Consider the following 18311-nt stretch of genomic DNA (forward strand, 5'->3'; position numbering starts at 1 on the left):
CACCCTTTGGTTTGTGATTGTTTTTTGATGCGGTGGTCGGTCTTTGCATGGTTAATAAACACGATGCCGGTGGCGCAATGTGTCTACAAGGCACGTGAAGAGTTCAGATGCAAAACCCTTTGGGGTGGTTTCCCAGACAGGGATTTGTTTAAACCAGGACTAGGCCTTAGTTTAATTAGGAAATATAACTAGTTTTAACAAACATGCTTTCTAAAAACATTACTTGTGTGCATTTTGAAGTAAACGAAGGGCACTGATGTATTTTAAAGATATGTCAGGGCAAATTGTTTTTTTGGTTTGAATAACTCTTAAATTTATTTTAGTCTAGGACTAATCTAATCCCTGTCTGGGAAACTATCCCTTTTAAGTGCGTTTGACATATTTTCTTGTAAATGAGCACTTTTTATCAGCCTCTTTAAGGGTACAGTAACTTCAGTTTAATGGCAATGAAAAGGCTATTAGTCAGTATTAAAGTAATGAAATGTCTTATTTTCACAAATGTCACTTTAGTCATTCCATTGCTATTAAACAAATTTGACTGTCTTTCAATGCAAACCCCTCTAAGTGCATGAAAGCTTTTTTGGCAAAAATATCCATTAAAAAATGCCTTTTTTGGACATGGTGAACAGTTGCAAAATCATTATGCAACTAGCAATATGTTCAACTAGAAATAGTGCAAGTTATGAAAGTTAATATCATCTTATGTAAATCAGGGTTCCCACGGGTCCTTGAAAGTTTGTGAATCTGTGAATAAAATTCAAGGCCCTGGGAAGTTTTTGAAAATATACATACACTGTAAAAAATTACTCTGGAGGGTGTTAAATTTAACCCATGAAAATTAGTTATAATTTAATTAAGTATATAAGCTAGCAAGTAAAATAAAAAATAATGGGTATATTCTACCTTCACTATCCAATTTTTAACAGTAATAACTGCAATACTAAAAAAATAAGTAACATATACCCCAAAATATTGGTCTTAGCACCGCAAAGTGCGCATGAATCAACATCCAGGCGGGACTCGAGTCACCATTTTTTCATATCATATCGGCGGGAGAACTGCGGTTTGTTGACAGGTAAGTTTTTATTTAACTTGTTGATATCATCATGAATGGAAATGTTAAGTTGGTTAACTGTAAAATCTACCAGAAGTTTAGTCATTTGCGTGCTTCTCTGTTGTTGACAGATTGATAGGTTAGAATATGTCAGTCAGGTTAGCTTTGAATGAAACATCGCCCAGTTCTTGCACCTGCGAATACGAATAAATATCCATATTTATGATTAAAATTTTAACTTCCATTATTATTATTTACATGTCTGAATCTCGTGAACAGCGGAGCTGCTCAATATGAGTGGTTGAACTTGAGCAAGCCACGTGACGAGAGAGAGCAGCGGACGGTTGATGTACGATACAGACGGGAGGGCGTCGAGCAGACAAACAAACAACGGTAAAGCTGTCGATGCTAGATAATTACTGTAAAAGTTTTCTTGCATTTATCTGTTAATATATTGAGTTTTGTTTTAGAAGGGATCCATTTATGAAGCCATTTTATTATTATTATTATTATTATTATTATCATTTACGGATATATACTTAACGTTGCCTTTCGCTTTTTAATGTCTGTTCAAAAAAGTATTTCGGAGTTCATATGTTATATATGAGACTTGTATATGAAGTTGAATCACTTAAAATTGAATGTAAGTACTTCTTGTTAGTGTTCAATGTTTTATGCACGTGTACTGTGAGTTATAGCATAATATGAAGTTGTATTTTTGCACTTAATAAGTTTTAAATGAAGTTGAAATGTTTGTTTGTATCGATATAGCATGCTAGTCTACTGAGGTAAATGAGATCAGTTTTTCCTCTCATATTATTGTCTTCTTTAATTTTCTAATGATAACGTGAAGAACAGTATTTAGGAATCTTGCTTTTAATGGTTTTTTAACATCTCATGAAGCCTTGGTTTATTTTGTTTTATGAAATAATATTTTCAAGAAGCTTTATGTAAAACTATGATATGTTGTATTTCACTTGAAATGTATTGGGGTTATTATACGTCCAATAATTAGTTTTAAATGTTTACAGAATGTTATTTGGTCAATAAAGCAAGCAATTTATGCAATCTTGTGCATGACTATTTTCTTATTCAACCCTCTCTGAATAAGTAATATGTAATGTTTCTTAATGGCTTATCATTATTAATAATAATTTAATAGATCTGTGCCTTAATACCAATAGGGTTAATGTTATTCATTTTTTTATAAGTAATTAGTTATGAAAAAATAGGTAGACCTTACCTAATTTTTTTTACTTTATCATAGTAATTAAATTTAGGTACTTTTTAATCAAATATATAGGATATAATTTACTCAAACAAAGTGAGTGCAAATTGTTACAACAATTTTTTTGAGTAAATTCTATAGGTTGTTTTTTACAGTGTACATCGATAAGGTCATTGAAAGTGCTTGAATCTATTTTATGCAAGAGGTTTTCTGGAAAAAAAATCCATAATATTCCCTGTATAGTGTAGGATAATATTATAAAAATTCTAGACTTTTTAAGCACACTTGCTAAACTGTTCACTTTAAATGCTAATATCTTCTGTACCAAAATGCTTGTTTGCATAGTTGTGTTTGACACATGAAAACGTCTCTGGTTACGTATGTAACTGTTGTTCACTGAGAAGGGAACGAGACGCTCTGTCTCCCTTGCCATACTTCCTGCGTCCCTGCCATCTTTGGCAATATTTCAGATAGCGATGTACTTCCTGGCTCCCGCGTCACCCTGTCTTTGTCATTAAGCCTCACCATTAGTTGAATTTGATTTACACATTCAGACGCACTTTCCATTGGAGGCGTCCCAAAAGTGTCACCGCAGTGACGCAGCGCGAGTTCCCTCAAAAGGGAACTGTAACAATGTATCTTTAAAGGTAACACGATGTAACCTTGCTCTCACTTGAAATGTGTCCCCACATTTAGTTCTTGAATTTAAGAGGAATTGGACCTTGAAAGTCCTTGAAAGGTTCTTGAATTTGAAGTGAACTAAGGTGTTGGAACCCTGAATGTTATACATTTTATAAAATTAAAAAGATTGATAAACCTTTGTCTGAAATGCAGACCATTCTTTAAGAAGTCACCAAATTAAATATTAAGTCATCCCATATTTCGCACACAACGCCCAAATTAAAAGTCTCTATAACACATCCATCTTTCTCTATTTATACACATATTGTACTGTTGTCCGTATTTGTCAAGCTCAACCATTCAGGAGCCCTGTTACCCAAGTTATAATTCAGGAAAAATAAACATTTTCTTCATGGGAAGTGCTTATTAATAATAAAACAGTCCCTTATTTCAGGCTAAATCTGTGATGTTGCTCTGATGTATTTTTAAAACTAGTTTTCATATTTGTTATAGCTACTGAAGTAAACTCTCAGGGGTGATTTCCCGGACAGGGTTTAGATCAGGGGTGTCAAACTCATTTTAGGCTGTGGGCCGGATGGTAAATAACGCCATGAAGTGCGGGCCGGATAATTTTTTTAAACCTTAGTGTGCTGATAATTGTGTTAAAATTAACTTAACAAACCAATTAATTAGTTTGTTTAGCAAGAAAACCAGAGAAACACACAGCTCTGTGAAAACTACATTTCATAAGGTCACACTCATACTGTATATTATACACACAAATTTACATCTGTACAAAACCCACTGGCCTTATAGGTTGAAAAGCTTTAATTTAACTTCTTTTGCCTTGATGCCAAAATTATTTATAAACCATTCACTTTTCTTTGGAATATATTTGTAATGAGAACAGTCATTTAGAAAATGCTAGATGGGGCAGTGGCCCAAAACAAAAATGGGACTGTGGGGGGTGGTAAATTACTAGCATCAACTTAGACAAGTGATTATAATGGGAAATATAATAAGAATTAAAGTGTGACAATCTGCTATTCAATATGATTTACCTGCTGGCTTGATGGAGCTTTGAATCCATGTTTGCAATGTTGAACTGCTGCTAAAAGCCTCTCTTTCCGTTCTCTGTCGTTATTTTGTGAAGGCATTTGTGTTTTTTGTATTTTTTGTCTACAAAGTGTGCCAACAACAGCAAATTTAGTGTTTATATTAACTTAGATCTGATCGGGAACATTAAATCGATTAGACAAGCATTGTAACGTAAATAAGAATGTGGATATTTTGGTTTTGTTAGCTTGCTAAGTTGTTAGCACTTTTAGAACACTGACAGCAAATCATTACCGGAAGAAATACATAAACATACTTACAAGTTACTAATTCTGCGGTTTAACAACTGATATAATGTAATGAATCTACCTGTTAATGCAACGAACTTCGGAAACTGTCGTCTTCGCTCTCCAGGCAGAGAGTGGACACAGAGATGCTGAGGAGCGGGGGGAAAACACCAGAATCAGTGGATCTTTAGCGGAGCGGTAACAATAAAACGGCAAGTTTTTTGGGCACCGTGTTTAGTCTATGTTCCGCGTTTTGCTGCTTTCCGCAAGTCTCTCATATTAAAAACGAACTAGACACCCGCCTAAAAGGGTTTTTAAAATATGTATTGAATACTGTATAAATCATCACGCGGGCCGGATTGGACACCTTTGCGGGCCGCATGTTTGACACCCCTGGTTTAGATTAAGCTTGGACTAGGCCTTAGCTATATTAGGACATTTACGTAGTTTTTACAAACATCTTCCAAAAAAAAACTACTGGTGTGCACCTTGAGACAAACCAATGGCACTGATATATGTTAAGATGTGTCAGTACAAGCTGCTTTCAGTTAGACTTGGGCTAGACTAAAAGAGATCTATTGAGTGTCACTCATCTTTCTCCACAGTGTTGAAACGAAAGCATAAGGTAGTTGACAGAGCCCACAGGGCAATAACAGAGCTGTTAAACAGTCAAACACTGTATATTGACTTTCAGCTCTGAGCTTCATTACAGCTCTGAGAAACATTCACACCTGTGTGCATTGATGAATCAAGTACGGCAGCTTAACCTGGAGATTCATATAAATTGACACTCAACATGTAAAGACTTGAGTAATATTGCTAACACTATAGAAGGTTTCATCGGAAGCATGCACATTGTCGCGATTACGGGCCTAAACCGGACTAAACCTCCGTTCTGGATTTATTCATCAGTCTGGCTACTGGCTAAACTGATCTCTGAAACAAATACCTCGTCGAAAGTGAAATGTTTTGGTTTGGTTTGCAAAAGACGAGGGAAGATGATGAGCATGGATCACAACTGTGTGGAGAGGTTTGGCAGCCAGGCAAGAATTCAATGATCTACTAGCTAACATTATATACATTCATTTTACACAGTAATGTAAGCTCAGTTTAATAGTTGATAAAAGTTAGATATGATATATGAAAGAAGATAATTTACTTGTCATTTATTTCCCATGTTATCAGAAATCAACTACTGTAAAAGGACTCTGTTGTTATTGACTCTATGTGGAAGTCTACCAGAAGTTGCATTTAGTCTACAAAAGCCGTTTGTTTATATTGCATTATGTTGTTTATGGTGAAATTGTCTATAGCATGAATAAATAAAATAATATATATATACATATAAAACTTTTAAGAAAACAACTAAGACATACCGCTGTAATTCTTAAAACACAAACTGTATTTAATAATCAGTAGTCATATTGAAATACAATAACATTCATTTATGTAAAAACCCTTTTGCATGAAATTCAAAATAGGCTTTTATAAATCAAATGCAAACATGACACTTGAGTTCTCAATATGTTGTGCACCGATGAGCAGGAATGCGAACTGACATGATACATGATCTTTTCTCCAGGCCCCAGGTGTCAGAGCTGTGCCCCTCAAGACCACCAGTTCAAATTGGGACCGGCTTGACCTCGAGCTCGACTGTAACGTTTATATTTCACTTCTGTTTTTGCAGATTCTGATGTTGATGAAACGGTCCGGACCTCATTGTGTTCTATGTAGATGGTGCTTTTAAAACCATACGTCGCACTTTCTCGTATGCTCCAAGAAAGATGAAACCTCCCATGCTGATGAACGTCATTCTGGGAATGCTCCCAGCGAACAGCCTTTGAACAAAACGGATAAAAGGGAGAGTTAGAAATGATAGCGTATTCACAGCAATAAAGTTTGTTTGAGCTTTCCTGCGAGTGGGCGTGGTTTCAGCGTCGACAGCGGACCCCAGCTTGTGAGAGCAGAGAATTTCCACGATTTTGATATGTTATTTTATTTACTTGCCTTTTTAATTCTTCAAATTCAGCTGGGTGGTTAATAACACATTTTTTTTTTGTGGTATGACAAAACTGACTTAACACAAACTTTAAGGTATGTTTGAAAAAGAATGGTAAGAAAGAGACCGCACTCAGGGACTGAATCAAATACAAAAACTGTATTAAAATACCGAATCGTGTTCACAGGCCATAACAAACACAAAGACAAACGTTTCGGGCTTAGCCCATCATCAGTGTCACAACTTTGAAAAGTTGTGACACTGATGATGGGCTAAGCCCGAAACGTTTGTCTTTGTGTTTGTTATGGCCTGTGAACACGATTCGGTATTTAAATACAGTTTTTGTATTTGATTCAGTCCCTGAGTGCGGTCTCTTTCTTACCATTCTATTCATTTCCCTTGGAGTTACGCACCGGGCATATAATATAGACATTAGGCGCAGACGCCACTTTTTCTCACACATGTTTGAAAAAGAGAAAGATATTTATGATGTTTAATTAGGATATATTATTAGGCTATGTATTAAATAGTTTATTTCAATAAAGCTGTAAATTAATTAATTTAATTAATAAATTAAGTAGGGCTGTCAAAGATTAATCACGATTAATACAAAATAAAAGGTTTTTTGCATAATATATATGTGTTTGCACTCTGTGTAATTATTTTGTATATACAAATACACACACATGCATGCATGCATTTAAGAAACATTTACATTAATATATTTATTTATTTAGATTTTGATTTTTTTTATAATATATGTACATTAAAAAAAATAAACATAAATAAACTTTTCCTTAAATTTATACATATACACTCACCTAAAGGATTATTAGGAACACCATACTAATACTGTGTTTGACCCCCTTTCGCCTTCAGAACTGCCTTAAATCTACGTGGCATTGATTCAACAAGGTGCTGAAAGCATTCTTTAGAAATGTTGGCCCATATTGATAGGATAGCATCTTGCAGTTGATGGAGATTTGTGGGATGCACATCCAGGGCACGAAGCTCCCGTTCCACCACATCCCAAAGATGCTCTATTGGGTTGAGATCTGGTGACTGTGGGGGCCATTTTAGTACAGTGAACTCATTGTCATGTTCAAGAAACCAATTTGAAATTATTCGAGCTTTGTGACATTTATGCATTATCCTGCTAGAAGTAGCCATCAGAGGATGGGTACATGGTGGTCATAAAGGGATGGACATGGTCAGAAACAATGCTCAGGTTGGCCGTGGTATTTAAATGATGCCCAATTGGCACACTAAGGGGCCTAAAGTGTGCCAAGTAAACATCCCCCACACCATTACGCCAATGCATTAATGAGAAATGTAACAGGTGTCGCTAATAATCCTTTAGGTGAGTGTATTGCTGAGTCCCAATTCGCATACTATCCGTCCTAAATAGTATTCGAAACTAGAATTAGTATGTCCCAAATCGTAGTATGTTGAAATGAGTATCCCAAAGATACCCGGATGGTCTACTATTTCCTGTTAGAATTCGAAGTGCAGATCAATGCACACTCTAAACGCTAATATTGCCCACAACCCATTGCGTGCGGGAGGGAGGAGCTTAACCACACTGACCCTCTTGCTTATTTGTAGTAATACTGTGGCTGTAGAAATATTAACTTTATTAGTCCAGCGAAAGAAACATGGTTACTACACTTTTACTGTAGTAAAAGCATGGTTCATTTTCATCTGGGTATTTTTGAGTTATATGTAAGTATAAAATACGTTAAACAATAGTTATACTATACACTTTTTAATATTTGGACTTTAAAATAAGTAGCTTTTGTTACACACATTGCACATGAACGTCAGAACCAACCGCCTCACAAACGGCATGCGTTTGGTTCTAATGACGCTCTGCTTCACTTCTCAACTTGGTAGAACACATTGTAAAATGTATTGTGAAAAAAACGATGAGAAATAAAGATGAATAGTAAATAAAATTATATTTGACATAAGTTACAAGAATGAATGAAATATTATTAACAGTCGTGGTGTGCGTAACTAGGCAACCACGTTTTCGTTCACGTTGCATGACGTCATCGGAGTACGTCCCAGAACGTGCATACTCTTTTGCTACACACTCAAAAGTATTTACATTTTCCTCACAAAAACAGTACATACTTTTAGGTCGTAGTATAAGTAGGCGAATTGGGACTCAGCATATGTGTTTATTTATATATACATAATAATAATAACAACACTCAATACACACACAAATTTAATATGCAAACACAAACTTTTATTTTGTATGCAATTAATCACGATTAATCCTTTGATGGTCCTAAAATAATTAATTGATTTAAATGAATTAAACATGTAACATTCGTATTAGTTTATTAAAATTAAGACCAAATCACATAAGTGAATATATGCATATTGTCAGATGAGTAAAACCGTTTTAACCCAGTTAACTGGCACTATCCGGTGTGCGGGACACCCGAGTTTACCTATAGTGTCTATCATGACAAACTATATATTCCCGGAAAGGTAATGTAGTTTTCATATATAATAATGCAGTGACTGTAATTTATTCATTTGTGACAAGAGTATGCAGCAAACCAACACAAACCTAATATTTTTGATAATTTTATGTATAAAATAATACTATATTGCATTATTTTTATTTATTAATAAATGTAAACTGCTATAAAAAAATTTTATTTAATATTTGTAATACTCCAGACCCTTCTGTAAAAAACTTTAAAGTGTCTTCTTTAAAACAAGACCAAAATTAGACCAAAAAATTAGAACCCCAAAGTTGTATTACTTTGAAGGGGTCCATCAACTTTTTACCCCCACACTCAAAAAGAAAAAAGGCTGTGCCAGGTAAAGGGTTAAATCTAATTATGATTTTGATTCAATGTTCATCATGTTTATACTAGTACTGAATGCATTAAATTGCAAAAATGCACACAGTATAAACTAGATGCATATTGTTGCAATGCCAGCTTGGATTTGACTTCCCTTAATGAAATTTACAGAGCGACATAAACTGAAACATAAACTATATGCTCGATGAAACAAGCATTCAGTGTTTCAGAGCTGACAGTGTTGTTTGACAGATTAGGGAGCGTTTGAAGAGGAATGTGCAGCGCAGGGGTTGTTGATGTTGGAGAGGGTTAGAGGGATGCGACAGGCCATGAAAGTACTGTAGTCTCCTAAGGCTCTTTTCCACACAGCTGCTTTTGGTATAAGTACCGGCCCCCCGGGGGCCCCTCCGCATGACTGATGGCCAGATGACATCCACACACGTCCCTTAAGCTTCCAGTAACCACGTACCCCCCCGTTCCCACCCCCGGCAAAAACTGTTTTGTTTTCTTTCTCATCAACTCCCACTCTTTCTTTGTTTTTGCAACTGATTTAAGATCAGCCTGTCTGTGACTGTAGCGTCTCACACCTGTGGGCATAACGGTGGTCGGGAGGATGTAAAATTAGATATGAGGTCACAAGTGGTGTGACGACTAATACATCAGTTTTGTCAACTGCCAAGCTGTACAAGGTGGCAAGCATGCCAGGGATCTCTGGAGTATTCCAGCCATGTGCAGTATTTGACGTTTCAGCATGCTTCTGTGTTTTACAAAGAGATGCCATGTCATGTATGCGTGTTAATGCGCTCAAGTTGGAACAAATTGTCAAAGATGCTTTCTGACAGTTCGTCTGGGGTTGGCGTTACAGACGGTGTACTAAGTAGGAAATGTGAAACTTTGCAAGCATGCTTTGAGTCAGTTTTGACCTTTTGCAATGGAAACCAGAAATGTGTGCAGCTTTCATTTTTGATCATTTGTTAAATTGTCCTGACTTGAATAATGCTTAAGTGTTCAAATTTCACATCATTACAGTGGATGGAAAACTACATTAACATGTGATTTTCCATTTGGGTGTTGTGAGTGTTTGCAAAGGCCGTAAGCCTCCATGATATTCTTGTGATTAATAAATTAGGCATACATGATCATTTCATCCCTTTTAATTATTATCTTGCATGCAAAACCACTTAATTTAATGTAGGCTACACCAGAAAATAAAACATAAGAGCCGATACTGACTCATCATGACATCATCGCCCTGTCCATGACATCATCACCCTGGTCAAATGATAAGCAGCTGGGTCTTATAACACCCCTAATAATGGCTTGATAAATAATGCACACATCCCAGACACCTGTTAAAGTGCATTTCCGATTTTCCTTACAGTGACGGACTGAACATAAACAGGTCAAGTAGCATTGGATATTATAAAGGAAATAACAGTTTTGATACTGTTTGATTCACCTAAAATACTAAAATTCTGCATAAGGACATCATAATAAAGTTGCTTCTGTACCTGTGAGCACAAATACTAAAATGTATACTTTGACTTTGGATAAAAGCATCGGCCAAATGCATAAATATAAATAATATTGTTCTTGCATCCAACATTTTGTTTACCGTACCGTGTCATGCTTAGCAAAGGCGACTTGTTTGCAGACACGGAAGCCGTATGGAGCCACAGGCTGGGATTCTTTCAAGTTTGGTATAGGGTTAGCTCACGAGCACATAGCTGTGTTGATTGTCGTTGTTTTGGTTGGTGTGGTTAGAAGTCCTCCACACAGCCCTACCACACATGGAAGCAATTTCAGGCTTCTCTTGTCTGCAATTGGAGCCATTACAGTAATTACAGCTTTAAAGCCGGGGCAATTTGTACAAGGCATGCAGCAGTTTCACTTGCCCTTATGCAAGCACGCCCAAGCCCCTTTGTTTTCCTTTATGGTTCCTTTTTTTACGGAGAATTCCACTTAGTTCAATATGGGAATTTTTTCATTATTTCATAAAAATTTAATTTGTGTGTATATCAATATATCCGTTTCCTTGTAAATATATTTTTCTCCACGATGTCCTCACTCTTTTACTATCAGACAGTGAGCGCTTTCGGTAAAAATAGATCTGATTTCTTTGAATACAGTTTGGGATAATAGTATATTTAGCCGCATTAGAGCTACAATGTGCTAATAAACAGCGTTTTTTGGTAAAATTAACAAGTCAGTCTGTGGCCGTGGGCGGGGCTTTATCAGTGTGACATCACATTAACAAGAGAATCAAAACAGCATTTTTATTGAGACTGCTTTGGTTTAAATGGGATTAAACAAACATTTGTGTGAGTTAGTGGAGTTAGGTTAGGGTTAGGGTAGTGGATTTGCATAAAATATGCCCTTTAAAAAAAAAATAAAGGTGCTAAAAGGGTTCTTTGCAGTAATGCAGGGAGAGTCGTTTTTTGGTTCCCCGAATAACGTTTAAGTCAAAGGTTCTTTAAAGAGCAATTTCTTTTTTACATTTTTATATTTTGTAAAATCACAAAGATCCATTTTTGCAACAGAAATCTTCTGTGGATGTTAAAGGTTCTTTATAAAACCATACAGCCTGACAAAAAACCTTTTGATTTTTAAGAGTGTGGCAACATTGCCTTGTGCCCATGTAAAGCTTAGTGGTACAGCATTGCATTAGCAGCGCATACAGTTATAGGTTCGAACCCAGGGATCAGACATACACGTACTGATAAAAATGCATACATTGTAATGGTGCATTCACACCAGACGTGGAAGAGGCGGCAATCGCGATCCTGCGGCGCGAATGCGCAGCGCACACTATGCGGTTGGCACGTTCCACGCAAAATGAGCGTTGCCGCGTGATCCCCGTGAGTTGAAAAATCTGAACTTTTGTGGATTTTCAAATCAGCATTAACAAATCAGGAGCTTGCTCTAGCAGTGACGTGATTACAGTAAGTGAGCGGAGGCAGAAAAACAAAAAAAAAAACAATGGAGAACAATCATCATCACTACACGAGACATCTTCGTACTTTCACAGGAATTAAAAGGATCTTGTTTTGAAGAGTGAGGAGGTTGAACAGTTTGGTAAGTTTATTCAATTTGAGCTTTATAAGCCCCGCCCATGACACATATTTCTGCGTGATGTCTCGAATGACTAGAATGTCACGCAAGGCTTTCACACGCGAATAAAGCGCATAAACTCAAAATGTTCAAGTGTCCAACTACGCGCGACTTGCATGTTTTTGCCGCCTCTTCCACATCTGGTGTGAACGCATTGCAAGTTGTAATGCACTGCAAGTCGCTTTGGGTAAAAGCATCTGCCAAATGCATAAATGTAAATGTAACACTGGATTAACCAATTACACAATTAACTATTTCGCCGCCATTGACGAGATATCTCGTCAATCAAGAGAAAACGCTTCCCTGCCAATGACGAGATTTTCTGTCTTTCCGTAATACCGCTATTATCCACCAGGTTAACTTTTTAAACCCGGAAGTATTGCCCTATGGCAAGCGGCTGCATGTCCGTGTCTGTTTTAAAGATCGCTCTGAATGGGATCTCTATGAAAAGTCCGTCACAAAAATGGAATTATCTCTGCTTTTTGCTCAAAATGTGGTGTTTTTGCAGAAACCTACCCATATTCAAAAGCTGATTACAAAAGAACCATTGAAGATAGGATGAAACGTTTTTTTTTTTTTTTGTTTGAAAGGAGAGGGTTTGTCCTTTCATTTGGTATATTGTATGTTTGTAATATATTTAAAGAAGAAAATTTTCTGGAAGGCATTAAACTTTGGTGAAAATCAGGAAAAAAGCTGGCGCTGGCTGGCAAATTTTTTTTTAAGACCGCTGGCTGTGAAAGAGTTATGAGGTGGGAACAATTAGTTTATCTGACGAATGAAAGACAGAGTGAATGTTTGGGAAACATTAGAAAAGTCTAACAAAACGACATCACACATCCTTTTGCATTTTAAGATGTTTGCAACTTCAGACAAAATTATTTTGAACCTGAATTACCTTTGGGTTGCATTTCTAGCAATAAAGCAATTTAGTAGGAAAGCAGCAGTGGTTATAAAGAAACAGATGTTCATGTATGGTCACTTTTAAACTTAAAAAAACGAATCTCAGGAATGAAAAGATAGAGGACAAAAGCTTATTCGCTTTAAAGGAAGAATGCATTGTTTTACCATAGCAGTGTCAGAACCAATACAAGGTAATTTACACTTACCCAGGTATTCCTCTGCTTTTCCACACTTCATACAAAACCAGAGGGATGTTTCCATTGGCTATGCTCGTCCCGGCCTGACAAAGAGAGACAAAACACAGTAATGATGGATGATCTGTCTTTATGTTTCCTGTCAAACAAACTGCGTGTTTTGTCTTTCTTGTGATTCTACCCCAGCCCAGCCTGTCTCCACCTGTTCAACGGCTGCGATTTCTCCACAATTCATATTTACAATTTCTCCTCTATAAACCAGCAACAACGTCTTTAAATGAGGCAACTGTCAAGTGGAGTTAATGTAATAACTGCCTATTAGTAAACCACATACACGACTATAAACAACCATCTGAAAGCTGTGACTACATTAGCGCTGCTTAGAAATGAGTGCACATAATGTTGCGGTTAGGGATTTTAACGTCAGCGAGAACCTTATCCTGCAGCGTTGTGCTATGGACAAAGAGCCCAGAACATGCACATACCGTACAGAAACCCTAAGCAACCTTATAGCAACGCTCAGGCAACCATCCAGGAAAACCTTTTTTTGTTTTGCACAGGCGCCGCAAATTTTTTCCAGAACGTGTCAGAATCCTGTCTAGCTCCCTAAAAGATAATTTCTCCGAGTTAAAGACACAAGACATTTTCATGACTCTAAATTTAGACTGGATTCGTTTATCGTATTTTACAGTTTCGGAGCTGACCGGTTGACTGTACGCCGAGCAGTACATTGCAGTTCCCCACAGGGTTTGGATAACAGCCTGGAGTGCCTGTTTGCCAAAATACATAAACATACACACGGCAGATCTGCCTAAAAACAAGGTCTCTATTTCTTTAATTGGTCAAATTTTTGGGCAAACACAAGTTCGAATCTAAAGCGTGACACCTCCAATGCCAAAACACATCACTCTCTCAGCCAATATTGAGAGGAGACAGGTGCAGAAAAACATCCTTCACTCATTTCAACACACGCATAGCTTCTTACTTTCTCACTAAGTCAATGTATGTCTTTAAAAGGCCTTATTCTACACGTCTGTAGCATTTTCTGTTTTAAATGACCATTCACACCTTTCAGCTAAATTTGTCTTACTCCACAAAGTAAGTAAAACTTTTTAAAACTTTCGCATGTGAATAGCATCTGTTATGACCAGCTTACATGTCACTGATTCTTGAAACTTTGGCAAAAACATGTCCCACTAAGAAAAGTGCTGATTCTGTTGGAAATTAATAACATTTTCATGAAGAAAAAGAATCAATGTTATAATCAGGGGGTCATTTGCACATATGTAAGGTTCTTTTATAGGCTTATTTTTATTTTTTATTAATTTAATGATTATATGCTGGCCCATTGCCTACAAAACCTGTCCTCAGTTAAGAGATAATCATTTCAACTTGATTAAAAAAGCCAAAAGTAATAATTGAATTGAATAATATATTTACCACATGAAAGAGTTCATTGTAATATGTATTAAAAACTACAAACAGTGAGTTTTGAACAATATTCACTATTATTTTCTGATTGCTCAAAATGTGTCCCACATATTCGTCACCACCGTCAGATATTTATAAAAAGCAATAAAATCAGACAACTACAGGGTCAACTGCATTCCTGAGGACCCCATTTTCAAACCTTCAGCTCTACTGCATCCTTCAAGATCACTCAAGCTCCTGTATGTTTGCTATTTTCTCTTAAACTTCTTCATATCTTTGGACACTGCTACTGTGACAACCATAACATGTCAACACCGTCATCTTTGTAAAAAAAATATTAGATTAGATTATGAAATAAATTTATCATTTTTAAGAAGAGGTCGGATCTTTCAAATCCTGGCAATAGGATGTGTAAAGCCCAGTTGTGGTGTTTAATTTTTAATAAAATAAATCTATTAACTTATACATTGTAGTTGTGGTGCTTCATAATTTTTGGATGAGTGCGCCTACATTTTTGCTGGTGCTCCTAACTCTTTAAAGTTGGGAGCACCAGTGCTACCAAATAAAAAAGTTAATTTTGAGCCCTGTAATAGCATTTTTGGCTGAACTATCCCAGGCAAATTTTTCACTCAAGTTTTCTGAATTTGTTTTTACTTGCGTAAAGACGTGTTTGAATGAGTAGCGCGTGTTCGCGCAGGTTGAACAAATAAAAAAGTTTAATCCAGAGAGTAATATTGAGCGAGGAGCACAATGCAAATACATGCTTCGCCTTTGGTGTGTACACCCCCTTAATTTTAATAAATGGTCTGGTTAAACTGTTAACTGTTTGCAGTACATCACTCCAGTTTTATGTGCATTATTATTTATTTTTCACCGACTCTTTAAAATAAGAACTGTACTACAACAATCCCATGACAAAATCGTCTTTTTTTACCAGATGGCTAATTCGTATAAATTCATACGACTCCTTTGTACATTTTGTACGATCTGCTGGGTTTAGGGATAGGGCTTTATTATTACCATTCTTCTATTAATTTTATATTTTCTAAATCACATCATACAAAATTAAACAAATTAGCCATTAAACACCTACAAACTCTTATGAGATCAGGTTGGCTGTACATACTGTAGTACAGTAACTACTGTTGTATGTAAGGTAGCTGTTATTTGCTCAGCCAAAACTTTCCTTTGAGTCAAAGCATGTCTGCATTTACAAAATAATAAACATCACAAGGTCTGCATTATTAAAACGTGTTACTGCCCAGGCCGTATGTTGCGCAAAACATTACAGCATATTGATGTGCTTGTGTTTCTTGCTAAAAACCTGCTGCATGTCAAGAAACGGGATACTTGGTTACTGTAGTTTCAGGGGTCCCGGAGCAGCTCGCACGAATTTCGGCCCATATGTGAACGCTACGCATCAACTCAGACCCCCTTTAAAACAAAACAAACTTGGACCTTTTCAGTAGGATCATGTTTTGTTTTTAATATAAACCAGGGCGATTATTTTCTTCACAATGCATGTTTTTTGCCATTTTAAGATTTCCCCTATTGAAGGGATTGTTCACCCTAAAATTGAATTATGTTTGATACCAAAAAATTTTTGGGTGAACTATCCCTTTAAGGATGTAAAGGCTTAAATTACTTTACAGATTGTAACCTGGCTCTCTATCGTGCAGTTCATTCTCATCCACAGACAACTGGAAATTACTTTAAAATATACAAATGTCTTTTGACATCTAACACGCGCATACACAGGACTGCTTTTTTGAATCTTGACTGGACACAGAGATGTGTCTGTAATGTCCCTGGCTGACCCAAGTCGTGTGTCTGCTTGAGGATTTTCTTTCTCTGTGTTCTCTTTCTCTCTCTCTCTCCTCTGCTGGTTTTGTCTACATTAGGGCCGTTTGTTTGTTCACCTTGCTCTCCATCTGGGAGGCATCAGTAGACAGAGGAATTAAACAACAGTCTCAGCATCTTACCTTAGCCAACATTATCCAAGTCTTGGCCACATCCAGCGGAGTCGTGACGAATGCTGCTACTCCACCTGGAGAGAAAAACATATTATGCATTTGGATTAAGGCACAAATACAAACAAGCTCTGCCTACTGCACAGTATTACAATTCAGAGCGAGTATAAATATGTGCAGCATCACTAATAAACCCCATGAACCTAACTGTGAAAAAAAGACAATTTTTCCAACTAGCCTGGCAATGTCAACCGCTCGTAAACACTAAAACAAATTATACACTTTCAATGGCACGAGTAAATGAGGATAATGAGAATTTCTCTCTCGCTTCAGTAGAAAAGATCGGACAAACAAGTCTAAAGTTTAAAACACCAAGTGGTAAACATGCTAAGATTGAATAAACTGCTCACTCCCCCAAAATGCCCAATTTCACTGGACTAACAGCCAATTAAACCTCCAAACACAAATGATGTGTCCTTGGAGGAATGTTCTGGGTTGAAGGTCTGTCGACAACATCTGCGGCATGGTATTGTTAAGAAAATTATGCAAAAGCTACTGGGTTTTCCAGCTTTACATGATCACGACAAGAGTTAACAATTTTGCACTGGCAGGGTTACTAAGATCTTCTACTACACTAGATCAAATAAAGACATATTTAAAGGAATATTCCATTTTCTTAAAAGAAAAATCCAGATAATAACTCACCACCATGTCATCCAAAATGTTGATGTCTTTCTTTGTTCAGTCGAGAAGAAATTATGTTTTTTGAGGAAAACATTCCAGGATTTTTCTCATTTTAATGGACTTTAATAGAGCCCAACATTTAATACTTAAATCAACACTTAACAGTTTTTTTCAACGGAGTTTCAAAGGTCTATAAACGATCCCAAACGAGGCATAAGGGTCTTATCTAGCGAAACGATTGTCATTTTTGACAAGAAAAATAAAAAATATGCTCTTTTAAACCACAACTTTTCGTCTAGGTCTGATCCAGCGCAACCTAACGTAAATGCGTAGTGACGTAGGGAGGTCACGCGTTACATATATAAAACGCTAATTTGCGGATGTGGGGTCACATCACGCATCACGACCTGATCTAGACGAGAAGTTGTGGTTTAAAAGTGGATATTTTTTATTTTTCTTATCAAAAATGACAATCGTTTCGCTAGATAATGCCTCGTTTGGGATCATTTAGAGTCTAGGGATGGGCATTCGATTAAGTTTTCTTTGTCGATCGTCGGGAGAATTAACGATCGACTATCGATTAATCATTAATATTTTTATAATAAAATTTGTTATTTAACTTTTATACTTAAAAAATGCAATGAATACAAATATACAGCGTGCTTTTCCTCGATGAGACCTTTATTACAAGATCAACTTGTGGCAGACAGTTAAACTATGTTTCAAACATATAATATATATGTGCATACATATTATGTGCGTACATGTGCGGTGCTCTAAAGCAGCGGAACCTGCAGCTGCGAGCCAGCGTTCTTAAACAGAGACCTCATTATTTCCAAAATAAATAAATAAAACAGATTCATGTTTAACATTAAATTAAACAAAAAACATAATACTTAGATCTGAAAGGTTTTGTCAAAATGTAACTCAAAATTATTCAAGCCAGAAGAA

At 36.4% G+C, this 18311-nt stretch overlaps 1 protein-coding gene across 1 annotated transcript in view; it reads right to left on the minus strand.

The window, feature by feature from the left end:
• Positions 1 to 5627: 5627 nt before the first annotated feature.
• The window catches only part of slc25a26 (solute carrier family 25 member 26), a 66136-nt gene continuing 53452 nt past the window's right edge, over positions 5628 to 18311 (minus strand). The window contains exons 8-10 of the mRNA XM_065241546.1: positions 16689 to 16753; positions 13288 to 13361; positions 5628 to 6084 (exon numbers count right to left, since the gene is read on the minus strand). Of these exons, the coding sequence (XP_065097618.1) occupies positions 5973 to 6084; positions 13288 to 13361; positions 16689 to 16753 (251 nt within the window). The 3' untranslated portion in view covers positions 5628 to 5972. The remainder of the gene's footprint in view (positions 6085 to 13287; positions 13362 to 16688; positions 16754 to 18311) is intronic.

This window comes from Paramisgurnus dabryanus, chromosome 14, assembly GCF_030506205.2.
Source record: "Paramisgurnus dabryanus chromosome 14, PD_genome_1.1, whole genome shotgun sequence".
Taxonomy (NCBI): Eukaryota; Metazoa; Chordata; class Actinopteri; order Cypriniformes; family Cobitidae; genus Paramisgurnus; species Paramisgurnus dabryanus.